The following is a 27601-nucleotide window of genomic DNA, read 5'->3' on the forward strand; positions in this document are numbered from 1 at the left end:
TTCTCCAGAATAGACCACATACTCAGTCACAAATCAGGTCTCAACCGATACTGAAAGATCAAAATTATTCCCTGCACATTTTCAGACCACAAGGCTTTGAAACTGGAACTGAATCACAAGAAAAACTTTGGAAGAAATTCAAACACTGGAAGATAGAGACCATCCTGCTGAAAGTGTTTGGGTGAACCAGGAAATTAAAGAGGAACTTAAACAATTCATGGAAACCAGTGAGAATGAGAACACATTGGTTCAAAACCTATGGGATACTGCAAAGGCAGTCCTAAGGGGGAAACACTTACCCATCCAAGCCTCACTCAGAAAGGTAGAAAAATCCTAAATGCACAAGCTAACCTTACACCTAAGGAACTGGAGAAAGAACAGCAAATCAAACCCAACCCAAGGAGGAGAAGAGACATAATAAAGATTAGAGCAGAGATCCATGAAATAGAAACCGGAAAAACAGTAGAGCAGATCAAAGAAACTAGAAGCTGGTTCTTTGAAAGAATTCATAAGATCGATAAACCTCTGGCCAGACTTATCCAAAAGAAAAGAGAAAGGACCCAAATAAGTAAAATCATGAATGAAAGGGAAGAGATCACAACTAACACCAAGGAAAGAGAAAGAATTATTAGAAATTATTATCAGCAATTAAATGCCAACAAATTAAGCAACCTAGAAGAAATGGATGCCTTCCTGGAAACTTATAAACTACCAAGACCGAAACAGAAGAAGTAGACAATCTGTAGAGACCAAAAATCACTGACAAAATTGAAGCAGTAATCAAAAACCTCCCAAAAAACAAGCGCTCAGGGCCAAATGGATTCCCACAGGAAATCTACTGAACATTTACAGAAGAAAAGAAGACCTATGCTTCTGAAGCTGTTTATATATATATATATATATGTTTATATATATATATATATTGAATATATATATTGAATATATATATTGAATATATATTTCAATTGAATATATATTGAATATATATTTCTATATATATATATATATATATATATATATATAGAAACAGCTTCAGAAGCATAGGTCTTATTTCCTTCTGTATATATATATATACACATACAGAAGGAAAACTTCCAAACACATTCTGTGAGGCCAGCATTACCTTGATCCCAAAACCAGACAAAGACCCCATCAAAAAGGAGAACAACAGACCAATATCCCTGATGAAAATGGATACCAAAATACTCAACAAGATCCTAGCCAAAAGGATCCCATAGTACATTAATAGGATTATCCATCACGGCCAGATTTATTCCTGGGATGTAAGACTGGTTCAATATTTGCAATATTTGCAAATCAATCACATGATAGAGCACATTTTTTTTATTTTATTTATTTATTTGACAGAGAGAGAGAGATCACAAGTAGGCAGAGAGAGAGGGGGAAGCAGGCTCCCCGCTAAGCAGAGAGCCCGATGTGGGGCTTGATCCCAGGACCCTGGGATCATGACCTGAGCTGAAGGCAGTGGCTTAATCCACTGAGCCACCCAGGTGCCCCAGAGCACATTAATTTTTAAAAAAAGGCAAGAACCATGTGATCCTCTCAACTAATGCACAAAAATCATTTGACAAGATACAGCATCCTTTCCCAATTAAAACTCTTAAGAGTGTAGGGATAGAGGAACATTCCTCAGTTTCATAAAAACCACCCATGCAAAGCCCATGGCAAATGTCATTCTCAATGGGGAAAAGCTGAGAGCTTTTCCCTTAAACTCAGGAACACAACAAAGATGCCCATTCTCACCACTATTTTTCAACATAGTATTAGAAGTCCTAGCATCAGCAATCAGAAAACAACAAGAAATAGAAAGCATTCAAATTGATACAGAAGTCAAACTCTCTCTCTTCACAGATGACATGACACTATATGTAGAAAACCCAAAAGACTCCACCCCCGTATTACTAGAACTCATACAGCAATTCAGTCATGTGGCAGGATACAAAATCAATGCACAGAAATCAGTTGCTTTTCTATACACTAACAATGTAACTGTAGAAAGAGAAGTTAGGGAATCAATTCCATTTACAACAGTGCCAAAAACCATAAGATACCTAGGAATAAACCTAACCAAAGAGGTAAAGGCTGTATACTCTAGAAACTACAGAACACTTATGAAAGGAATTGAGGAAGACACAAAGAGATGGAAAAATATTCCATGTTCATGGGTTGGAAGAATAAACATTGTCAAAATATCTATGCTGCCCGGGGCAATCTACACGTTCAATGTCACCCTTACCAAAATATCACTGGCATTTTTCAAAGAGCTGGAACAAACAGGAACCAGAAAAGACTCCATATAGCAAGGGAAAAGTTGAAAAAGAAACCCAAAACTGGGATCATCACATCACGATGCCCGACTTCAAGCTATATCACAAAGCTGTGAGCATCAAGTCGGCATGGTATTGGTACAAAAACAGACACATAAATCAGTGGGACAGAATAGAGAACCCAAAAATGGATTCTCAACTCTATGGTCAACCCATCTTTGGTAAATCAGGAATGAATATCCAGTGGAAAAAGAACAGTCTCTTTAATAAATGGTGCTGAGAAAATTGGACATCCACATGCAGAAGAATGAAACTGGGCCATTCTTTTACACCATACACAAAGATAAACTCAAAATGGATGAAAGACCACAATGTGAGACAGAAATCCATCAAAATCCTAGAGGAGAACATAGGCAGTAACCTCTTTGACCTTGGCCACAGCAACTTCTTTCAAGCCACATCTCTAGGGGCACCTGGGTGGCTCAGTCATTAAACGTCTGCCTTCAGCTCAGGTCATGATCCCATGGTCCTGGGATCAAGCCCCAAATCAGATTCCTTGCTCAGCAGGAGGTCCAGCCTCTCCCTTTCCCACTCCCCCTGCTTGTGTTCCCTCTCTCCCTGTGTCTTTCTCTGTCGAATAAATAAATAAAAATATTAAAGAAAAAGATATGTCTCTAAAGTCAAGGGAAACAAAAACAGAAAAAAACTTTGGGGACTTCATCAAGATGAAAAGCTTCTGCACAACAAAGGAAAGAGTCAACAAAACTAAGAGACAACCCATGGAATGGGAGAAGATATTTGCAAATGGCACTACAGATAAAGGGCCGGTATCCAAGATCTATAAAGAACTTATCAAACTTATCAAACTCAACACTCCAAAAAAACAAATAATCAAGTCAAGAAATGGACAGAAGACATGAACAGACACTGCTCCAAAGAAGACATACAAATGGCCAAAAGACACGTGAAAAAGTGCTCCACAGCATTAGCCATCAGGGAAGTTCAAGTCAAAACCACACTGAGGTGCCACCTTATACCAGTTAGAATGGCAACAATTAACAAGACAGGAAACAACAGATGTTGGGAAGGATGTGGAGAAAGGGGAACCCTCTTACACTCCTGGTGGGAGTGCAAGCTGGTACGGCCGCCAATTGCACTACTGGGTATTCACCTGAAAGATACATACGTAATGAAAAGAAGGGACACAGCATAGCCTATAGCAGCAACGTCCACAATAGCCAACTGTGGAAGGAGTCGAGATGCCCTTCAACAGACAAACGGATAAAGAAGATATGGTCCATATATACAATGGAACATCACCCAGCCGTCAGAAAGGGTGAATACCCGCCATTTGCATCAACATGGATAGAACTGGAGGGGATTATGCTGAGTGAAATAAGTCAGCCAGAGAAAGACAATTATCATACGGTGTTACTCATGTGAGGAATATAAGGAATAACATGGAGGACCACAGGGGAAGAGAGGGAAAACTGAATGGGAAGAAATCAGAGAGGGAAACAAGCCATGAGAGACTCTGGACTCTGGGAACCAAACTGAGGGTTACAGAAGGGAAGGGAAATGGGGTAACAGGGTGATGGGTATTAAGAAGGGCACGTGTTGTGATGAGCACTGGGTGTTACACACAACTAATGAATCATTGAACACTACCTCGAAAACTAATGTTGTACCCTATGTGGCTAACTGACTGAACATAATAAATAAATAAATGTGCTTTCTACATGAAAAACAAATAACAATGGGAACAGAAGTTCAGATTTGTAAGATGAAATGTCCTCAAGATCTGTTTCACAGCAGTGTCAATACACTTAACACTACCGGACCTCATACTGAAAATGCTTAAAATGGAAAAATCAATGTTCAATTCTTTACAATTTTTTTCTAAGATTTTATTTATTTATTTGACAGGCAGAGACCACAAGCAGGCAAAGAGGCGGGCAGAGGCGGGAGGGGTGCGGGGGAAGCAGGCTCCCCGCCGAGCAGAAAACCCAACACGGGGCTCGATCCCAGGACCCGGAGACCACGACCTGAGCCAAAGGCAGAGGCTCAACCCACTGACCCACACAGGCGCCCCCAATTCCTTACAATTTTTAAAAGTACGTTCTGTATGATTCCATTTTTATATTTTACTCATTTATTTTAGAGAGAGAGTGTGTGGCATGAGAGTGGTGGGAGAGGCAGGAGGGGGAAGAGAGAATCATGAACCCACTCTGCACTGAACACAGACCCTACACTGGGCTCGATCCCACACCATGAGATCACATCCTGAGCCAAAGTCAAGACTCAGTGGCTTAACTGAGCCACCATCCACCTCCATAGGCATTAGCGTTGTTTCATCCGCTGCTATCTCCACCACTGCTATTTTGAACTCTGTTGAAAATACATCTATGAAAAACTGTGCCAGAGTTTCCAGGGGTGAGTCCGAGTATAAGCGCTGCTAAGTGATGGGTGCACCTGTGGCCTAGGATGGTTGCTGCTCACCATTCTCCCAGACAGGGGTGTCCATCACCCTTCTCTCCCAGGGGAAATGCAGGAGATCCCCCTGTCCTTGGGCATCTGAGATCTACCTGGCCCAGGAATTCACCTTCTGTAGCAGAGGACAGATGGGGCTTCCTTCTCTGGCTAAGAATATGAACCTTGATCCCAGGAGAGGAGAGCTCTGCTGGGACCCCTGGCCTAGTTAGGCAGCTGTGCCCGCTGTGTATGTGACAGAGCCAGAGCAGCTGGGCATGGAGGGAATGAGTGCCTTAAACCAGCCTTGTGTGGGGCAGTAGGGGAGCAGCAGCCCCCGCTTCTTGGGTAGCAGTGATGTGTGCAAAAGGAGGGAGGCCAGGCTGGAGCCTTCTAAGCCACACCACAGTCTCTCCCTTGGTCCTGAAACCAGCAGGAAGAGAGCGCTGAAGACAGAGACTCCGGGGGGATTCCCGTCCAGGGGAAGGGGGCCCGCTGGAGGGCTCTGAAGCTGCCAGCCCCGCCGGCCACAGGCCATTGGCACAGGATCACCTTCGGCACTTCCTTAGCATGTCGTCCGTGTTCGTGTGTGGATAGCGATTGACCCACTGGTGCACTTCCAGAGTCAGACTAGAAACCTCCAGGGGCTGCTCGTGGGTCAGAGGACCCCACGCCCAGAGAAGCAGCGGATGTCCCTCTTCCTCCAGAGCTGGGGAAGGCAGCCACCCCCCTGGGGCAGGGCCTGGTCCGGGCGTGTGTTCTTTCTGAGGCCCCCACTCTCAGTGGGCGTCGCTGCGCCTGAGAAGGGCCCCCTCAGCCCCAGAGTCAGGAGCCGTAAGGGGCCATCTCCCTTCCTGGCCCAGGATCACGACTAGAATCAATCCTGTCTTTGAGAGGACGGGTCTCCTTCAGGAGCCAGAGAGGGGACCGGCCCCGCCCCCTTCCCAAGTCCAGGACGCCCAGGACCCTGCGCGAGCTCTTCATTCGAGGAGGACTCGTGGAGAGCGCGTGTGTCTTGTCAGCCCAGCAAGTGAAAGAACCAAACCCCAGTTCTCAGGTTCTAGCAGAAACAGAATTTCAAACGTACTGCTTGGGGGCAGCCACCTCCCCTCTTACATGGCCTTGGGGGACCCCAGGAAAAGTCTTCCTTGCTCTCCTGCCCTCAGAGTGAGGAGCTGATCCCATGTCCCAGGGTCCCCACCCCGTCCCACTGCTGAAGAAGAGCCACACATAGGGACCTGGTGTCGGGAGTGTGGCCTCCCAGGGGCCTGGCAGCCGCGCAGAAGGGCTGAATGGCTTTGGGAGGAGGCCGCTCACTGGCAGCACCGTGCGCCACCCCCCACAGCACTCTGCAGCCCGGGCTCTGTGCCCACCACAGGTCAGTCACCAGCATCGCATATGTTCCTGCCACCGGAGTGATCATTCGGGGTCACCGCATTGCCCAGAGGCAGAGAGCGAGGCCCAGAGAGGGGAGGCGAATGACCCCAGTCCCAGGGCTGCTCAGCAGAGGGGCCGGAACGCCAGCCCTCCCGAGCCACCGCCAGCCCAGCCAGCGACTCCCTGAGCCCAGAGCGAGCCCTCCCCTGCCTGCCCGGCCACACACTGGCCCCTGAGCTGGATGACGGGCTGTTCTTCTTGGCTCTGAGGGTGTTGCTGACCAACTAGGAGAGGGAGTCCCTCTGGTGGGACAGGCTGTAGCTACAGGACAGAGTGACAGTCTGAGCCAGCACGAGCCACACTCCGGTCTCCCACCTGGATCCTGCCTGGGGGCTGGATTCTGGGCACCCAGGGGCCGGCACACAACAGGGTCTATGCAGACCAGGGAGCCATGGCCCCCAGGGAGAGTCCATTCTGCCCTCTCCCTGCTCCTGCCCCATATCACCTCTCCTCACTGTGGGGCTCCAGGACCTGAAACCAGGCCCCATAGGGCTGGCTCGGCTCCAACTTGTAATGAGTTTGATGCCTCCTGGAGCAGCTGAATTTCCTGGGGCTGGAGGGAGGACCGGCTGCAGACAAGGACTGGGCTGGGAGAAATGCGGGCCCTCTGGGTTGGTGAAGGAGGGGGCAGGGGCCGAGTCCTGGGGCCACTGCTTATGTCTAAAAAGGGCTGAAATCCATGAGTGTCCACAGGTTCCCTCGTTACGGTAACAACACCCTCACACTCGGGCATCCTGGTGGTGGCCCCCTCCTCCCTGTCCTCCTTCCCACCCCTCTGACTCTAGCCAGGGCTGAATCCAGGGACAGGCTAGACCTCTGTCCCAGGGTACAACCAGGAAGACAAAGCAGAAGGAGGAGAAGAGAAGAGGGGTGGGGCGGACTGATCTTCTCCCTGCCCTGAGTCGGCCTCCACTGATGGCTCCAAGGCCTCTGGCTCAACCCCGCATTTAGCGGGACCCTGGAAGGGAGTCTGAATTCCAGACCAGCTGGGTGGGGGCTATTCAGTGACCTTTGCATCCCCAGATGTCCAACCCACCTGGCCTTGTACCCTGAGCCTCGCTTCCCAGGGTAGGCATGGTTCTGGCGCTCAGCGGACTTCGGGGCCACAGAGCACTTGGCAGCGGTGAGGGAACATGGGGGACCAGGCAGGTACAGCGCCACGGGTCGCGTACACGTCCACCGCAAGGCTGGGTCATGGTACAGGTGCCGTGTCCAGGTCTCCTATGCACAGCCGGCCCTTTCAGAATGGAGGTCTGTGTGCCTGGTGCACCTTTCCTCCACCTCCACCTACCCCTGGAGGAAAGGCCAAGTTCAAGCATTTCCATGTCCAACCCTCAGGGACAGTTGGGAACCTGGAGTCAAGAGAGGCAGGGACTGGCCCAAGACAAAAGAAGGGTACAGAGTCCAAGGAGCAGAGCTTCCCTCCAGTCCTAGGCAAGCCCCGACCCTCCCATAAGGTTTGCTTTGAGGGGGAGAGCCCCTCAGATCCTCAGGGAGAGCTACCCACCCCGTCCCATGTGGGGACATGACCTCAGGCATCCCCAGACAGGTAGAGGCATATGTGCTTGCACACACACACACACACACACACACACACACACACACCACTCTGACTGCCAAGCTAGGAGTCAGAAGGGGAGTACACCCTGAGAACAAGGTGGGTGACAAGGGGGAAAGAAGAAAGAGGTTGGAGACAGCTGGGCCATGGGGTCAGAGGCATCAGGACTCCTGGCAAGGACCAAGATCCATAGCATGGGGAGGGGAGACAGGACGGGCTGATGGTCAAGGGGTCCTCGAGGGGCCCAAGGGGTTTGCCAGGGCACTGGGTGAGGACAGGGTCTGGGGCCTGGTGTCCATCACCACCCTGGACTACTAGAAGTAGGAAGAGGTACCCCCCCTCAGTGTGGACAGGGCTACAACACCAAAGGCCTCCCCTGACTCTTCTATCAATTGGGCCACAGAGACAGGGTGTCCCTAGGCTCCCACAGACTTGCAGAAGAGCCTGTTGACCGTGAATCTCCAGCCCTGACCCACCGTGCTCCCAGTCTTGGGAAAATGCTTTGCACTCCCTCGAGGTCCTTCCGAGCAGAGGACGGCCTGGAGGCTTGGGGGGCTGACGATGTGGGCTTGCGGAATGTGGCAGAGCACGAGACCCCTGGTCTGGGGATCAAGGTCCGGACCCTCCTTGTTGCAGCCTCAGGGTCCTCATTTGGAAGAGGTTCCAGAGTCAGTGCTCTGGTCATGGTGAGGAGGCCTTAGGAAGGAGCCAAGAACCAGCACAGAAGAGGGAAACGGGGACAAGGGAGGCTTCTGATCTTTCTCCTATCACCCCCGGAGCCCGCAGATCCTGCTCCTGGGAGGCACACAAAAACAGAGACAGAGACAAGGACAGAGACAGACACTAAACACAGGAGAGAGAGAACTAGGAGAAGTCACAGACTTTCCTCAATCAGCTTGGAAATTACATCTAAACATTTTGTCCCATTCTCACAGTCACACAGGCCATCCACCCTGGGGGGAGGGACTCCACAGGGATGTGTGACCAGGATTCGGGAATGCCCGGAAACCACTGTGGAGACTGCCCAGCACATGGGCACAGAGGACGCACTTGGACTGAAACCTAATGGAAGTCCCTGGAAGTCTGTGTCACCAAGGTCAGAATCTGTTGACTGCAACCTTCCCACGGGTGATGGGACACAGTGGGGACACAGTCCTGGGCAGGAGCAGAAGCCCGGTCTGAACCCAGCTCTGTGTCCTCACAGCGGGGACAACAGCTGCACCCAAGCCTCCCAGGGGCTGTGGGTAGGCTGTGTGGGTGTCACTGTATAGAAGGGGCATGGATGGAGGGTGAACATTGAGAATCTGGGGGAGGGGGGCCCTCAGGGAGCTCTGGTGTGAGGAGGAAGTAGGGTAAGGAGCCCCCAGGCAGTGGTGACCTCACTTCCCTGACAACAGAGCCCAACAGAATTTGGAACCCATGTATCCAGGCACCCACATTCCGGAGACAGCCCCCTGCCCAGCTCATTTCTTTGAAGATCCTCAAACAAACAAGATGTTCTTGTGTTGAATATCAAATTCCAGAGGATGCAGGCAAGGGACAGCACGCCCGGCAAACACTTCCCCTCGCCCCGGAGGTCGTATCAGGGCTCCCCATCGCCTCTGGGCATTTGGAAGGAAGAACCAAAAGGTGACACCGGGAGACTCAGCGTCAGCCAGCCCCACACCTTCTGATCGATCTGTGTAGCCCTGGGTCTCCTCCCCGTGTGTACGTGTGTGTGTAAAGAGAGCTCATGGAGGATGGTGATGCCCCGAGCAGGAGCAGGCTGATGACGGGTCAGATGCCTGCTGGTGGGCAGGTCATGTTCACACCCCAGGTTAAGGCTGGCTTGGTGTGTCGGGCTGTGGGGGCTGCACCCTTCTGCCCAGAGTTTATCCTGAGAACCCTGTAGGGATGGGTCACCGACCCAGGTGCGGGGCTGTGCACACACAAGCCTGTGTGTGATCTGGGAACAGCAGGGGGACTGGGCAAGAGGATGGTGGGTATGGCTGGGCAGGGCTCTGATGCCTCTTGTACACTACCTGTCTCTGTCTTTGCAGGCCACGGGTGACATAGGAAGGAGGCGGGAAGACACGCCCTCCTCCCTGACGCAGGAGTCCCCAGTCCTGGGAAGGCCTCCGGGACCTCCCAGACCACGGCCCCCGGTACTACATTGGACTGTAGTCCTGGACACAGAGCCCACGGAGGCCATGTCCGAGGGTGAGAAGGCTGGGAAGGGGTGCCTGTGGCTGTGTGGGGATGGGTCGATGCCGGGCCCCACAGGGAGAAGCCCCCACAGGCTGGTGTGGGGCCAGGAGCGACGACTTGTCTCAGAGCACCCAGGGGTGGGCTGCAGTCAGGGAGACTCCCCAGTGAGGTTTCCTTCCTGCCTGTGGCTTCTCTGGGAGGCCCTGGGCTGTGCCCTGTCTCTGCAAAAGCACAGGGAGAGGCAGGCCCGCGGGTGAGCTTCTCTCCTCTCCCAGATACTCCAGCGGAGGAGCTAGACCCACTCCCAACTTCAGCAACTCCGCAGGGGGACGTGGTGACTGTAGAGACTTCGGAGACCAGGAGCCAACGGGTGACCGGGCGCCTGACCACAGAGACACTGATGCTGTCCAGGAAGAGCTGGCTCCGGCTCCTGCCCCCAGCCCTGCTCCTGCCGCTCCCCCTTGCCCTGCCCCTGCCAGAGCTACTCGCACTTCCCCTGCCCCTGCCTGGGCTCCTGTTCTTGTCTCTGACCCAGATCTTTCCTTGGGCCCACCCCTTCTCCGGCCCTTCCCTGGGCCCCTGTTCCTGCCACAGACACAGCTCCTGCCCTTGACCCTGCACGGGCCATCACCCCTGCACTTGCCCCAGCTCCTACTGCTGTCCCTGACCCTTCTCCTTTCCCCGACAGGCCTGCTGCCTCTTCCCCTGCCCCTGCACCTGCCCCAGACCCAGGTCCTACCCCTGGTCCTGCCCCTTCCCTTGCCCCTTCCCCTGCCCCTGACAGGACTGCTTCCCCTTCCCCTACCTGTGCCCCTGTTCCTGCCCGAGACCCAGACCCTGCCCCTACTTCTTCTCTTTCAACTGCCCCCATCCCTTCCCCTGCCCCTGCCTAGGCCCCTGTTCCCGCCCCAGACCCAGCTCCTATCCCTTGCTCCTGCTCCTTTCCCTGCCCTGGCCTGTGCTCCTGTTCCTGTCTCGGACCCAGCTCCTGCTCTGGATCCTGCACGGGCCTCTATTGCTGACCCTGTCCCCGCCCCGATCCCAACCCCTGCCCCTACACCTGCTCCTGTGGTGGTGGTGTTTTTTAATAAGCAGTTTAACGGCAGTTTTGATAGATGGAGGTGAATGTGTGGAAAATTTTATTCACATTTAATTTAAAATGCTTTACACCTGTGCCATGCCAAGACATAGGAGGTTCTTAAGTTCCTTGTTAGGGTTTGCTCCTTGGTTTTGGAATTGGGGGGCCTTGGTATTTTTTTGTTAAGCTTTAAGAATATTTTTTTTGTTAAGCATTTAAGAATTCATGATCTTGGTCCAGGGCTGGTAATATTGTGCCACTTTCTTCTCCCTCAGAAAAATGGTTCTCGATAATGTTCAAAGCGGTTCTCATGAAGTTGCAAAGCCTCAATTTTATCAATGCCACCCATTTCTTCAATCAGAAGACACAGGTTTTCCTTCTCCGAAAGCTGCTCCGCTGCCTGGAGGATAAAAGAGAGGACATCAAGAATGATTTGAACAATTTCGGTGGCTTGGATGGTAAGCAGATTCACCAGGGGTTCCAGGACGCCAGAGTGGACAAGCTGGATCAACTGGTCTCAGGTGCCTCCAGTTGTGAAGTTAGCCACGGTCCAAACAGCCTCTTTCTGGACTTTAAATTCTCCATTTTTTAGCAGAGCCACTATGGAGGCAGCATGGCGCAAGCAATCAGCCGCTGGATGCGCTGGCGAGGCCCCGCGGCCACGTTGCTCAAGGCCCAAGCTGCCTCCTTCTGGATGGAGGACTCGGGGTGCATCGGGAGCTGGAGCAGCACGTTCAGCATGCCCGCGTCGATGGCCCCCGGGGTCTGGTGATCTGTTCCCGTGACGACGTTCCCCATGGTGCAGAGGGAGGGGGTCAAGACATTGAGCTCTGAGCTGCTCATGAGCTGGACCAGCCTGGGCAGGACCCCCGTGTTGACCACTTGGCCGATGCGCTCGTTGGAGCCATCGGTGAGGTAGGACAGGGCCCAGCAGGTGTCTGAAAGAACTTCACTATCTTGGTGCTGCAGGAGGTGGGACAGGACAGGCAACATCTGCTTCACGGCTTTCACAGAAGGGTAAGGGTTCTTGTTCCAGCACAAGTTGGACAAGGTCCACGTGATGTTCCGCAAAACGTGATTGGTATGGTTGATGAAACGAGGGCCAGTAGATATGGAATGGCATTACTCGAGATAACGAGGTCTCTGAATTCTGGGCCATCACCTGCAATACTACCGAGAGCCCACACCGCCTGTTTGCACACAATCATGTGGGGGGAAGACAGGAGCTCAACCAAAGGTGGGATGACCCCACCTTCCACAAGAGCTTGAGTCTGCTCTGAAGTCCCGGAAGCAATGTTGGTCAGAGCCCAGGCTGCCTCAAACTGCAAGCAGGGGTGAGGTGACAACTTCAGGAACTCCACGAGCCTGGGGATGAGCCCTGCTTCAACAATCAATTTTAGAGGAGGGTTCCTTTCTTGGGAAACCATTTCCCTGACTGCCTGGGTGGCCTGGAAACACAGGTCTGGATCTGAGGCATTCACGCCACTGATTATTTCTTGCAGGGTGAGGCTGACCCCTTTGGTTAGCTGTCCAGAAGCTGGTTCAGGGGAGAAAATGGTGATGGGGAGAAAAATGGGTCTTCTGGGGATAGGATCTTGGTGAGTTTGTGGTCCAGCAGGTACCTGCTCAGGTGGCTCTTGTCATGCCACATGGCCTCCATCCCATTGGCCAGGTCGACCCCCATCGCATGGTGACAGCCCAAGGTCAGTCAGTGAACCTCTACCACCAATACCCCAAAAAAGGCCCCCATGTAGTAAATGCTGCTCTGATCCCTGGAGATGTGGGCCTGGGACTACGGCTGGCACTCATAGCTGAAGTCCTTGCAGGCTGCCCAGTAGTGCCCAGGGGTACAGGGTGCCAAAGAGGGGGGACAGGATCTCCACATCCATGTGGTCACAGAATTCAGGTCTACGCCTGCACACCAAGCCATCCAACTCACGGAGGAAGTGCTGCTCACAGAAGCAGCTGACCATCACCATGTGCTGCATGGACCCATCCTACCAGTGTGGGGAACCACAGACCTCGAGGACCACCACCCTCCAGCCCTCCCTGGGGTGGGAGGGGCACAAGGGCCCAGCAGCCAGCTGGTCCGTGAAGGAGTAGCAGGTGACCCTGTGTCCCACCATGACGGGCTTCTCCACTATCTGCAAGAACAGGTCCAGGAAGACCATGTAGCTATAGGGACAGGGGACAGGATGTGAAGAGGTTCACTGCCAGAGGCTGGCATCAGGACCCCAGAGCTGGGGGCTGTGAACATGTACACCTTCTTCAAGGGTGCAGGCTCTAGACTGTTTTAAGCAACAGCAAATCTCCCACCTTGTCCTGAGTGAGTCTACTCATGTGGTCTCCCTACCATCTGCTCCCAGAGATGGGGGCCATCAGCACCCCATCTTACTAAGGGGACTCTAAGGCCTAGAAGGTTGGAAACCCATGCAGCCCTACATTTAAGTGAGGGAAAAGCACACACACACCCAGCAGACATGAGCCAGGTCATCAGGGGCAAATTGAGGCTCAGCCATGGGGAAACAAGCCAGACGTGAAGCAGGAGGAGAGAAGAGTGCTGCTGGAAGAGGGCACAGCATATGCAAAGGCTTGGATCCAAGCCTGAGGCACCTGTGGGTAACCACACTCCTGGGTGCCCACAGAAGGAAGGGTCACAGTGGGAGAGGTGATGCTGGAGGTTGGGGAGCAGGAGGGGAGCAAACCACAGAGAGGCCCAGATGTTATGTTACAAAAAGATCACTCTGGTTACTGGAGGAGAATGTGCTCTCTGCAGGCAAGGACAGGGAAAACCTTACCCTAACTGAAACCATAACCTTAATCCAAATCCTCTAACCAAAACCATCCAACCCTAACCCTAACCCCTAACCATAACCATAAACCCTAACCCTAACTTGCTTTATGCGCCCCATGTCTGCAGGGCCACACCCTGGGCCTGGCACGGAATCACGAGTTGTCGCAGCTTGAAACTTGCCAGAAAACCCTCCGGGAGTCAGATGCAGGCGAGGCCAACACCTCCTGCTGTGCAGCCTCCGGGGGTCCCCTCCCTGGCGCTGGCAGATGGGGCCTGCCCTGCCCCTAGGCCCGGGCCCTAACCCTCGCCTGCTTTTTCAGTCTTCCTTTTCCAGGGCCCTGTCCCTCGAGCCCTCCAAATGGGGATCCCTGATAACATGCCACGAGTCCACCTCCCACCCAGGCAGAAACGGTGCCCTTCGGAGCCTCGGAAAAGCCTCAGAGCAAGAGAAACTTTTGTGCCCCCCCGAGGCCGTCCCCAAGCTTTGGCACCACAGTGGCCTGAAAAGTCGGAGGCAGACGCCTGGCCACAACCCCTCCCTCAACTCTGCCCCGGGAAAGCTCCCCTGCACCGGGGCCCCAGAAGGGCAGCGTCGTCTCAGCGGGTTTTCTGGATAGCCGAGACATGCACCAAGCCAGAAAGCTCTCTAGGCCACGGGGGACAGAGCAGTCTGGATGGTCACCCAACGCCGGCCAATTCTCACGAGTGTTCTGCCCAAATTGATACCGATTTTGGATCGGAAGTAACCTGCTCACCGTTCTAAACCACCCACCATCAGCGGTCGCCCTGGCCAGAAATCCCGATTCTGCCGCACTTCAGAACGCATTTCCTCAACTCAACACCAAGGGGTGTCCCCATCAGCGCTGGCAGATTGGAGCTGCCATTTCCCAAGGCCATAACCTTAACCCTAAGTTGCGTTTCCAGGCTTCATTCTAAAGGGGACTGTCCCGCAAGCCCTCTGGCTTGGGAACCCTGGAGTCACACTGTAGGAGTCCTCCGGCCACCCAGCAGGAAAAAAGTCCATTTGGAGCTGCATGGACCCATCAGAGCCGGAGAAATCTGCCTGTCCCCATGAGGACTTCCCCACGTTCTGCAGCCCCCGGAACCTGATGTGCCGCCTGACCCCCAACCTCAACTGAGCTCCTCAGTGAACCCACCTCCGGACCAGCAGTTTGGGTCTGCCACTCCCCTAGCTCAGCTCTCCTCAGGGACCCCTGGAACTCCCCTGCCTGCCACAAAGCTCTGGGATCCCCTTCCCTTCTTCTCAATTTACACCAGCCTAAGGCTTTCTTGAGAAAGGGGGAAGGCTACCTCCTGAATGCTTCACACCTCCTTTCCTCTTCTACCCTATTTCTCTGCACTTACCTTTGTACCTGGGCAAACTGGAAGGAACATATCCATGGAACACGGACATACTCTGACATCTGAATCTTTCCTGGCAGCTTTCTGAGGGCTCCTTATGCAAACAGAAATTAGTGTATCCTACCACAGTGTGTTTGAAAATGATCATTGACAGAACAGGAGAGCGAAAATCACTCCATTTTACCTCACTCCTCATGAAGTAGTACATGTTCTTCTTCTTTCCTACCTTGACTTCAGTTCCATATTGTTTCCATGCAGTGTTCATTCCTTTGCTTCAGGGGTAGGACTTCATGATTCCTTGCATGCATAGAACACACAGAGCTCATCACAACTACCCTCCCTAATAGCCGTCACCCATTTAACCCTTCCCCTCCACACCCCTGCTCTCTAACCACACTCGGTTGGTGCTCTAAGTTTGAGTCTCTTTCCTCATTGACCTATCTTTCTCCCCTCACTATGTTCGTGTTTTCTTTCTGAAATTCCATAGAAGTCAAATTATAGGCTATTGGTCTTTTCTTACTGATTTTGCTTACCTAATCCACTCTAGATCTTACCACATGGTAAGAGTTCAATCTTTCTGAACCTGGCTCCTATTCCAATTAGAATATGTGGGAGATTATACATATCACTCATCAGTGAATGGATATCGGGACTCCATCTTTTCGCTATGGTTAATAACGCTGGTGTCCATATCACGGTGCTTTGTACCCCATTGAATGTGCATTTTTGTTCACAAAAATGGAAATACCTAGGAGGTATTACCTAGGAGGAAATACCTAGGAGGGCAACTGCTGGATCCTAGGGTTGTTCAGTTCTTAGCTTTCGGAGGAACCACCATGTTCTTTTCCAGAGTGGCTGCAACAACCGCATGCCCCCCGACAGTGCAGGAGGGTTCCGCTGGAAGCAGAACATTCCCTGCCAGCAATTTCCTAAGAGGGAAACAGAAAACCTGGGGGATAACATGACTCACACAGCATCCGGCAAGCAGCCCCAGAAATTCACCCCAGGGTTCCTGACGCCATGCCCTGGGAAGCCATCAGAATGCCTCCAACCAGTGGAATTCCCAAAGACTCTCCTTCTGACTTCACCACCCATGAAACTGCAGAGAAAGGATGCCATGGCCAACTCTCTAGATGGTCCCCTGAGCGAAACTCGAAAGTCAAGCTTCCCTTTTCAATCGTCCAAGGCTCCTTGGAATCCTCTTGAATGTTCCCTCTGCCCTCATCAGAACACTTTGGATAAAAAAAGACAAATCCATTAGGATCCATCCCCTTGGACAAAGGAGAAGCCATCATCCAAGCCCCTATCTGACCACAAACAGCCACCTCACTCTAGATGCCGGCCATCCCACCACAGCCGAGGACCCACGGAATCAACACCGTTACATGAAGGAACGCATTCTAGGTCCCAAACACACACCGAGTCCATCTCATCTTCCCTTTCGAATCCAAGGGATTGCCTAGGAAAGAGATGTTCCAAATACCTCTGTGAGCCAGAAATAAACAGAGAAAATAAGATCCCTGCCAGGTGTTCCCTGCAGAGAAACTCAGGAACCCTAGCACCCACTCTCCATTGTTGACACCTGCGTTCGTGTGACTTTTTGGCTCCACTGGAGATGAGAGAAAACCCAGGATGTGTGGGGTGAAAGAGAACTTTTACCTCTCATGCTGTCATGGATGTGCCACTGTGCCCCCGGCCTGCTGTTTTCTCTGAACGCTGTCATCCTGGGACAAGCTACATGACTGAGTCAGACACTGATTTCCAAACTTCGGGTCTCATGGAGTCAGAGCGAAGAAGGGTTGTCAGGTGCGGATAAGTAGGCGCCTCCCACCTAAAGTCTGCACACCTGCTCCGACTCCTGGGAGAAGGAGAGACATATGCTTGTCTCATAAGTGGTCATTCACTTCCTTCTAAAGCTGGCCAATGCCCTTGTCCTTTTTGGAGAAGCAAATAGACTCCTCCAAACAGACACTCAAGTTCTCGGTTCCAAAGGCACCATGGGTCGAGTTTGGTTCCCCGCCTCCAGACCCCCACCGGGAGGACCCTCCTGAACCATCCTGACAGCACATTCCCATCCAACCTGGGGCAATGGGGCACAGTGCGGACTGAGTGGGGGCCTGGCTCCAGCGATTCTTACCACCACTCTTGAGCCTGGGGAAACAGAGAGTCTCATCTCAACACTCTGTCCTGTCAAAACAAGCTGCAGTGCCTCACGATCCAGCGTCGCTCACCCAGCACCTCCCCACGGCCCCCAGAGCCAGCAGGCCGCACGGACTCCTCTTCCAGGGTGTTTCCCAGGGCAGCTCGCCACTGCCTCCAGCGGTGGCAAGCAGCATCGCCACGTCTTCCAGGGTCTCTGGCGCCACGGCTCACCGCTCCCTCCAGTGGCGTGAACTGGCACTGCGGGGCTTTCCACAGACCCGTAAGGCAGCTCCCTAACCCTCCACAGGTCTAAAGCCACACGGGCACGGTCCCTCCAGATTGGGACCTCCGGGCCACACCCCCCTCGAGTCCGCCTGCCACCCAGGAGGAAACCGCGCCATTCGAAGCTATGTAGAAGCCTAGGAATGGAACAGCCCACATGCCTCCCTGAGGACACCCCCAACCTCAACAGCCCCCAGTCACAAACTCACAGCCTGACATGCTTCCTGACCACTGTGCTCGACTCAGCCCCCAGAGTTCTCGCCTCAGCGCCGGCAGATCGGGCCTGGATACCGCTAAGCCCTAACCCAAACCCTAGTTTGGGTTTTCAGGCTTCCACACCCAGAGATCTGGCCAACAACCCCTCCAGATTGGGAACCACTTGGCCACACCTAAGGACTCCACCTGCCAACTAGGAGGAAACCCTTCGGTTCGGAGCTGCCCAGAACCCTCAGACCGTGAGAGACCTGCATGCATTCCTGAGGCCACCCTCACCGCTGATGGTCCACACGACAAAAAAAAAAAAAAAAAGAGTTTGAAGTGCTGCTTGACCCCCATTCTCGACTCACCCCATAAAGGAACCCGCCTGAGCGCCGGCAGATTGGGTCTGTCATGCCCCTAGGCCCTAACCCTCACCCTACGGTGCCTTTCAGAACTGCGCAAAACCCTCAGAGCGAGAGAAACATTCATGCCGAAACTGATGCGCCCCAACATTTGGCACTACACCGGGCCAGTCGGAGAAGGATGGTGAGCCACAAGCCCTACCTCAACGCTCCTTCAGGAAAGCACAACTGCACAGGAGCCCTCAGATGGTCAGCATAGTCACAGGCCATATTGCGGATGGCCATGACAGGCACCCGGGAGAACACTCTCCAGTCCACAACAGACAGTACAGTGCGAATCACCCCACAATGCCGGCAAGCATTCTGCGAAATCAATATTGATTTGGAAAGAAAGCTGGTGAGAATAGGCCGGAAAACTGCAGCGAACTCACTTAGTGCGCAGCATGTCTACAGGGCCGCCCACTAGGGCCTGGCCCGGGATACCGAGTCATCATGGCTCGAACCCCACCCGAACCTTAACCCGAACCAGAATCCGAACCAAACCCCAACCCGAACCCATACCCGAACCCAAACCTGAACCCTACCCCTAACTCAAACCTGAGGGAAGCCCGTCTCAGCGCCGGCAGATGAGGCCTAACATGCCCCTAGACCCTAACCCTAACCCCAGTTTGGGTTTTCAGGCTTCCATCCCAAGAGGCCTGGTCCCCAAGCCCTCCAGACTGGGGACCCATGAGTGATTACCCTTGACTCCACCCACCACACAGGAGGAAACCTTGGGTTTTAGAGCTGCGCCAAACCCTGAGATGGGGAGAAACCTGCACGCACCACTAAAGCCACCCCCACCATCGGCAGCCCCCCTGGCCATAAAGCCGGATTCCGCCACAGCCCCGGATGCATGTCCTCACTCAGCCCTGAGGGGAGCCCGCCTCAGTGCCAGCAGATCAGGTGTGCCATGTCACTAGGCTCTAAATTAACCCAAGTATGGGTTTACAGACTTCTATTCTGAGGTGCCTGGCCATCAAGCCCCACGGATTAAGGACCCCGAGCTATACACCAGGACTTCCACCACCACGCAGTAGGAACCCGTGCCTTTTGGAGCCGCGCCGAACCCTTAGTGGGGGAGAAAACTGCACGCCCCCCTAAAGCAAACCGCCACCATCGGCAGCCTTCCTGGGCATAAAGCCAGATTCTGCTGCGGTGCCAGGTGAATTCCCTCAATTCAGCCCTGAGAGGAGCCTGCCTCACTGCTGCCAGACTGGGCCTATAATGCCCCTAGCCCCTAACCCTGACCCTAGTTTGTGTTTTCAGGCTTCTATTCTGAGGGGCCTGGCTCCCAAGCCCCTGGATAAAGGACCCTGAGTGACACTCCAGGACCATGCCAGCCACGCGGTAGGAAACTGTGCCATTTGGAGCTGTGCCGAACCCTCAGAGGGGGACAAATCTCCTGCCACCCTAAAGCCACCCCAAACATCAGTGCCCCCCTGCCACAAAGCCATATTCTTCCACGGTGCTGGACGCATTCATTCAACTCAGCCCTGAGAGGAGCCCCCCTCAGCGCCAGCAGATCGGGCCTGCCATGCCCCTAGGCCCTAAACCTAACCCTAGGTGGGGTGCACAGGCTTCCCTGCCCAGAGGGATGGCTGCCAAGCCCTCCAGACTGGGGACACCTGAGACTTATGCAGGCACTCCGCTAGTCGCCTAGGGTGAAATGGTGCCATTTGGAGCTATGCAGAATCCTCTGAGCAGAAGGCCACCCTCAGCATCTGTGCCCCCTGGACCCAAACCCAGACACTGACGTGTCACCTGACATCCGCCCTCATCTCAGCCCACCAAGGAGCACAACTCAGCACCGACAGATTGGACCTGCCATGCCCCTAGGCCTTAACCCTAACCCTAGTTTGAGTTTTCAGGCTTCCATCCCAAGAGGCCTGCCTGGTCCCAAAGCCCCCGGATTAAGGACACTTGAGTGACAAGCCATGACTCCGCCAGCCACACTGGAGGAAACCTTGTGGTCTGGAGCTGTGCTTAACCCTCAGAGGGAGAGAAACCTGCATGCCTCCCGAAAGCCACGCCCACCGTGATCGGCACCCCAGCCATAAAGCCAGACCACTGCGCCACCGGATGCATGTCCTCAACTCAGCCCTGAGGGGAGCCCGCCTCAGTGGCAGAAAATCAGCTGTGCCACGCCCCTAGGCCCCAACCCTCACCCTAGTTTGGGTTTTCAAGCTTCTATTCCAAGGGCATGGGCCACCAAGTCCCATGGATTAAGGACCGCTGAGCTACACTCCAGGACTCTGCCCACCATGCGGTAGGAACCTATGCCGTTTGGAGCTGCCCCGAACCCTTAGCAGGGGAGAAACCTGCATGCCCCCATAAAGACACTTCTAACATCAGTGTCCACCCTGGCTTGAACCCGGATTCTGCCAAGCCGTCGGATGCATGCCCTCAACTCAGCCCTGAGGGGAGCCTGCCTCAGCCCCATCAGATCAGACCTGCCATGCTCCTAGGCCCTAAATCTAACCCTAGTTTGCGTTTACAGGTTTCAATCCAAGAGGCCTGGCCCCCAAGCCACCCAGATTAAGGACCCCTGAGTGCCAACCCATGGCTCCACCTGCTACATGGGAGGAAACCTTGCAGTTTGGAGCTGCCCCGAACCCTCAGAGGGGGAGAAACCAGCATGCCCCCTAAAGCCACGCCCACCATCACCGGCCCACCTGGCCAAAACCCAGATTCTGCGGTGCTGATGGATGCATGTCCTCAACTCAGCCCTGAGGGGAGCCCGCCTCAGTGCCAGCAGATCAGTCATGCAATTCCCCTAGGCCCTAACCCTCACCCTAGTTTGGGTTTTCAGGCTTCCATTCTGAGGACCCTGACTCCAAAGACCCCCAGACAAAGGACACCTAAGCAACACTCTAAGACTCCACTGGTAATGCAGTATGAAACAGTGCGTTTGGAGCTGCACCAAACCCTCAGAGGGGGAGAAAACTTCATGCCCCCATAAAGCCACCCCAACCATCAGGGGCCCCCTGGCCATAAAGCCAGAGTCTGCTGCGGTGCTGGACAAATGCCCTCAAATCAGCCCTGAGGGGAGCCCACCTCAGCGCCAGCAGATCAGGCCTGGAATGTCCCTAGGCCCCAACCTTAACCCTAGTTTGGGTTTTCAGGCTTCCATTCCGAGGGGTCTGACTCCCAAGAGCCCCAGATAAAGGACCCCTGAGAAACACTCCAAGACTCCACCAGCCACACAATAGGAACCCATGGTGTTTGGAGCTGCGCCAAATCCTTAGCCAAGGAGAAACCTGCATGCCCCTCTAAAGCCACTACCACCGTCGGAGTCCCCGCGGGCCATAAAGCTGGATTCTGCCGTGCTGCTGGATGCATGCCCTCTACACAGCCCTGAGGGGAGCCCGCCTCAGTGCCTGCAGATCGTGCCTGTAATGCCCCTAGGCCCTAACCCTAACCCTAACCCTAGTTTGGGTTTTCAGGCTTCCATTCTGAGGGGCCAGGCTCCCAAGCCTCCCAGATGAAGGACCCTAGCAAAACTCCTGGAGCAAAACTCCAGGACTCCACCAGCTACGTGATAGGAAACCGTGCTGTTTGGAGCTGTGCCAAACCCTCAGAAGGGGAGAAACCTGCCACCACCCTAAAGCCACCCCGACCATCAGCAACCCTCTGGCCATAAAGCCGGACTCTGCTGCGGTGCCAGACAAATGCCCTCAACTCGGCCCCGAGGAGAGCCCATCTCAGCACTGGCAGATCGGGCCTGCCATGGCCCTAGGCCCTAACCCTACGTAGGGTGTACAGGCTTCCACGACCAGAGTGCTGGCTCCCAAGCATGCCAGACTGGGGATGCCTGAGACTCCCACCAGCACTCCGCCAGCCTCCTAGGGTGAAATGGTGCGATTGGAGCTGCACAAAAACCTCAAAGCGGGAGAAACCTGCATGCCTCCTGAGGCCACTCCCAGCGTCTGCATGTGTCATGAACCCAAAGCCAGACTCCGACCCTTCCACCTGACGCCTGCCCTCAATTAGGGATTAATTAGGTTTGATCCTAATCCTATCCCTAGTTTGGGTTTTCAGGCTTCAATCCCAAGAGGCCAACATGGCCAGAAAGCCCTCTATGCGTCAGGCGCATGCGTGGTCAACACCTCCTGCTACTCAGCCCCCTGGGATGCCCCCACCGGTGCTGGCAGATTGAGCCTGCCATGCCCCTAGGCCCTGGCCCTAACCCTCGGTTGGGTTTCATGCTTCCATCCCCAGAGGCCTGTCCCTTGAGTCCTCCAGATTGGGGACCTCTGAACCACACCGCATGACTCCGACTGCCATGCTGTGCCATGCAGAGCTGCAGAAATATCTCAGACCTGGAGAAAGCTGCATGCCCACCCTGAGATCATGCCCCCACATTCGGCGCCACACTGTGCTTCCAACTCGGAAGCCGACGCCCAACAAGAATTCCTCCTTCAACTCTGTCCCTGGAAAGCTACCTTGTGCGTGGGTCCTCAGTGGAATCACTTGGGGGGCGGCCCATTTTTCCGGATGGCCATGACACACACCTAGCAAGAAGGCGCTCTAGACCACGGGCGCCAGCATGGCCCGAATCTCCACCCAACGCTGGGCAATCCTCACGAGCCTTCTGCTTTCTGCCCAAATTGATAAAGATTTGGACAGAAAGCTCATGAGAATTGGCCGGAAAACACGAACTTGCTTCCTGTAGCATGGGTCCACAGGGCCGCTGACTGGGCCTAGTCCCAGGTACAGAGTGGTCAAGGATGGAACCCTGCAAGAAATCCCTCTACAAGCCATACGCAGGCGAGGCCAATGACACCTACTACTCAGCCGCCTGGGATGCCCACCCAGGCGATGGAATTTCAGGCCTGCCATGCCCCTAGGCCCTGGCCCGAACCCTCAGTTGGGTTTTCAGGCTTCCGTCTCTATGGCTCTGGCCTTGAGACCTACAGATTGGGAACCTCTGAGCCACACTGCATGAATCCACTTGCCACCAAGGAGGAAATTGTGCTGCTCGGAGCTACGCAAAACCCTCAGAGTAGGAGAAACCTACATGCCACCACTGAGGCCATCCCACACATTCTGCTCCCACCAGGACACAAACACAGAGGCTGACGCCCAGCCTCCCTTAACTCGGCCCCCTGGAAAGCTTCCCTGAGTGGGGCATGCGGGGAAGCCCTGTGGGTCTGGCCCATGTTCCCGGATGGCCACAACACACACCTACTGAGAAAGCGCTCTAGACCACAGGCGACAGCGAGGCCCGAGTCACAGCCCACCGCTAGCCAATTCTCATGAGCTTTCTGCCCATATTGATTTGGGCAGAAAGCTCGAGAGAATTGGCCAGAAAACCCGTGGCAAACTTACTTCCTGTGGCACATGTCTACAGGGCCGCTGCCTGGGCCTGGCCCAAGGTCCTGAGTGTGCGAGGCACGAACCCTGTGAGAAAACCTTCTATGAGTCAGATGCATGTGAGGCCAGCCCCCAGCAGTGCCCACCACGGTGCTGGCAGATCGGGCCTGCCATGCCCGTAGACCCTGTCCCTAACCCATGGTTGGGTTTTAAGGCTTCTGACCCCAGGAGCCTGACCCTTGAGTCCTCCAGATTGGGGACCCATGAACCACACCGCATGACTCCGACTGCCAACCAGGAGGAAATCGTGCTACTGGAGCTGCACAAAACCCTCAGAGTGGGATTAACCTGCACGACCCCCTGAGACCAATCTCCACCTTCGATGCTCCACCATGCCACAAACACATAGACTGACACCCATCCAGAACCTCGACCTAAACTATGCCCCCGGAAAGCTCCTCAGTGCGTGGACCTCGGGGGAGCCATGTGGGCCGGGCCTGTGTTCCCGGAATGCACCTACACACCAAGCAAAAAAGTTCTCTAGACCACAGACTCCAGCGCAGCCTGAATCGCTACACAACGCTGGCCAATCCTCACAAGCTTTCTACCCAAATCGGTATCAGTTTGGGCAGAAAGCTCATGAAAATTGGCCAGAAAAACCCAGCAAACTCGCTTCCTGCGGTGCATGTCTGCAGGGCCTGGTGGGGGTCCCAAGGGGTTGCAGCCCAAATGCTGTGAGAAAGCCCTCTACGAGTCAGATGCACGCAAGGCCAACGCTTCCTGCTAATCAGCCCCCTGGGGTGTCCACCCCTGTGCTGGCGGATAAGGCCTGCCATGCCCCTAGCCCTGGCCCTAACCCTCATTGGGTTTTCAGTCTTCCTTCCCCAGGGGCCCGTCCTCGAGCCCTCAATTGAGGAATCCTGAAACACAACCGATGAGCCCGCCTGCCACTCATGAGGAAACCATGCCGTTCAGAGCTGAGGAAAGCCCGCAGAGCGGGAGAAATATGCATGCCCCTCCAAGGCCACCCCCCCACCATCCATGCCATGACAGGCCTAAAATTCAGACGCTGACGCCCAGCCAGAACCCCTCCCTCAACTCTGCCCCGGAAGTTCCCCTGCGCGGGAGACCTAGGGAGAGCCACATGGGACCGGCCCGTGTTCTGGATGACCACGACATGCACCAAGTGAGAAACCACTCTAGACCATGGGCACCAGTGCGGCCTGAATCACCGCCCAACGCCAGCCAATTTTCACAAGCTTTCTGCCCAAATTGATATGCCCTTAGGCCCTAACCCTAACCCTAGGTGGGGTGTACAGGCTTCCATGCCCAGAGGCCTGTCCCCCAAGCCCACTGATGGGCACCTCTGAGACTCACACCAGCATAGACTAAGGACGCCTCAGTGAGACCCCAGGACTGCACCCGCACACAGGAGGAAAGCATGCCCTTTGGAGCTCTGCAGAACCCTCAGACTGGGAGAAACCTGCATGTCACTCTGAGGACACCCCCAGCTTCTGTAGCCTCCCTGGACACAAACTCAGAGTCTGACATGCCGCCTGACACTCACCCTGATGTCAGCCCACTGGGGAGCCTGCCTCATCACCGGCAGATCTAGCCTGCCTTGCCCCTAGGCCCTTACCATAACTCTAGTTTCTGTTTTCAGTCTTCCATCACCAGAAGCCTGGCCCCCATACTCCCCAGATTCAGGACCCCTCTGTGACAACCCAGGAATCTGACTGCAATGCAGCAGAAAACCGTGCCATTTGGAGCTCTGCAGTTCCCTCAGAGAGGGAAAAACCTGCATGCCCTTCTAAAGCCACCCCACCATCAGTCGTCCCCCTGGCCAGAAATCCCAAATCTGCCACACTGCTGGACACATTCCCTCAACTCAACCCTGAGGGGAGTCCACATCAGCGCCGGCAGATGGGGCCTGCCATGTCCCAAGGCCATAACATTAACCCTAAGTTGCATTTTCAGGCTTCCTTCCCTAGGGGCCTATCCCCCAAGCCCTCTAGATTGGGAACCCTGGAGCCACACCATAGGAGTCTGCCGGCCACCCAGCAAGAAACTAGTCCATTTGGAGCTGCGCAAAACCCTCAGAGCCGTAGAAACCTGTGTGCCCCCATGAGGACTCCCCCATGTTCTGCAGCCCCCCCAGCTACAAACCCAGAGCCTGATGCACCACCCGACCCCCATCTTCAAATCAGCTCCTTGGGGAACCCACCTCCGGACCAGCAGTTCCGGCCTGCCAAGCCCCTAGCTCAGATCTCCTCAGGGACCCCTGTCAGCTCTAGGCAGACCTGGACTCCCCCATCTGCCACAAAGCTCTGGGATCCCCTCTCCTTCTTCTCAATTTACACTGGCCCAAGGCTTTCATGAGAAAGAGGGAAGGCTACCTCCTGAATGCTTAAAACCTCCTTTCCTCTTCTACCCTATTTCTCTCCACTTACCTTTGTACCTGGGCAAACTGGAAGGAACATATCCATGGAACACGGACATGCTCTGAAATCTAAATCTTTCATGGCAGCTTTCTGAGGGCTCCTTATGCAATCAGAACATAGTGTATCCTACCACAGTATGTTTGAAAATGCTCATCGACAGAACAGGAGAGCGAAAATCACTCCATTTTTACCTCACTCTTCATGAAGTAGAACATGGTCTTCTTTTCTTCATTGACTTCAATTCCAATTCGTTTCCATGCAGTGTTCATTCCTTTGCTTCAGGGGTAGGATTTCATGATTCCTCACCTACACAGAACACCCAGAGCTCATCACAACAAGTACCCTCCCTAATAGCCATCACCCATTTAACCCTTCCCCCCACACCCCTGCCCTCTAGCAACCCTCTGTTTGTGCTGTAAGGTTGTCTATTTCCTCATTGGCCTATCTTTCTCCCCTCACTATGTTCCTCTGTTTTCTTTCTGAAATTCCATAGGAGTCAAGTCATAGGCTATTGGTCTTTTCTTACCGATTTTGCTTAGCTAAATCCACTCTAAATCCATCCACATCCTTGCAGATGGCTCCTATTCCATTAGAAAGATGTGGTAGATTATATATCTACATGTATATATATATGTGTGTGTGTATATATGTATATATGTGTGTATATATACATATATACACACATATATGTATATACATATATACATACATACATATATGTATATATGTATATATACATATATATGTGTGTATATATACATATATATGTGTGTATATATATATGTATACAAGGCTTTCATGAGAAATATATATATATATATATAAAACTCATCAGTGAGTGGACATTGGGACTCCCTCCATCGTTTTGCTATGGTTGAAAATGCTGCTGTATATATCACGGTGCTTGTACCCCATTGAATGTGTATTTTTGTGCCCTTTAGGGAAATACCTAGGAGGGCAATTGCTGGATCCTAGGGTTGTTCAGTTCTTAGCTTTTGGAGGAAACACCATGCTCTTTTCCAGAATGGCTGCAAGAACCCGCATGCCCCCCGACAGTGCAGGAGGGTTCCGCTGGAAGCAGAATATTCCCTGCCAGCAATTTCCTAAGAGGGAAACAGAAAACCTGGGGGATAACATGACTCACACAGCATCCAGCAAGCAGCCCCAGAAATTCACCCCAGGGTTCCTGACGCCATGCCCTGGGATGCCATCAGAATGCCTCTATCCAGTGGAATTCCTGAATACTCTCCTTCTGACTTCACCATCCATGAAACTGCAGAGAAAATATGGCATGTCCAACTATCTACCATTGAGTATCTAACTACCATTGAGTGAAACTAGAAAGTCAAGCATCCCTTTTCAATTGTCCAAGGCTCCTTGGAATCCTTTTGAATGTTCCCTCTGCCCTCATAGGAACTGTTTTGATAAAAAAGATGAATCCATTAGGATACATCAGCTTGGACACAGGAGAAGCCATCATCCAAGCCTCTATCTGACCACAAACAGCCACCTGCCTCTCGATGCCGGCCATTCCACCACAGCCTAGGGCCAGTGGAATAAACACTGTTAAATGAAGGAACCCATTCTAGGTCCCAAACACACACCGAGTCCTTCTCAACTTCCCTTTCAAATCCAAGGGATTGCCTAG

The 27601-nt window shown here is 53.5% G+C and overlaps 1 protein-coding gene and 1 pseudogene across 2 annotated transcripts in view; one reads left to right on the forward strand and one right to left on the reverse strand.

Annotated features, from left to right (window-relative positions):
* Positions 1-11093: 11093 nt before the first annotated feature.
* Positions 11094-18427, reverse strand: LOC308357894 (importin subunit alpha-8-like; annotated as a pseudogene). Its single transcript has 4 exons — positions 18360-18427; positions 13141-13192; positions 12957-13014; positions 11094-12554 (listed from the first exon to the last, which is right to left on the reverse strand). The product of its transcript is annotated as an importin subunit alpha-8-like (transcript).
* A 2033-nt stretch (positions 18428-20460) lies between these two features.
* Positions 20461-27601, forward strand: part of PRDM7 (PR/SET domain 7) — a gene marked incomplete at both ends in the record, with an annotated part of 66227 nt that continues 59086 nt past the window's right edge. Inside the window, one exon of the mRNA XM_080827773.1 lies at positions 20461-20465. Within this exon, the coding sequence (XP_080683899.1) occupies positions 20461-20465 (5 nt within the window). The remainder of the gene's footprint in view (positions 20466-27601) is intronic.

The sequence above is a fragment of the Martes martes genome (assembly GCF_963455335.1).
Source record: "Martes martes genome assembly, chromosome: 17".
NCBI lineage: Eukaryota > Metazoa > Chordata > Mammalia > Carnivora > Mustelidae > Martes > Martes martes.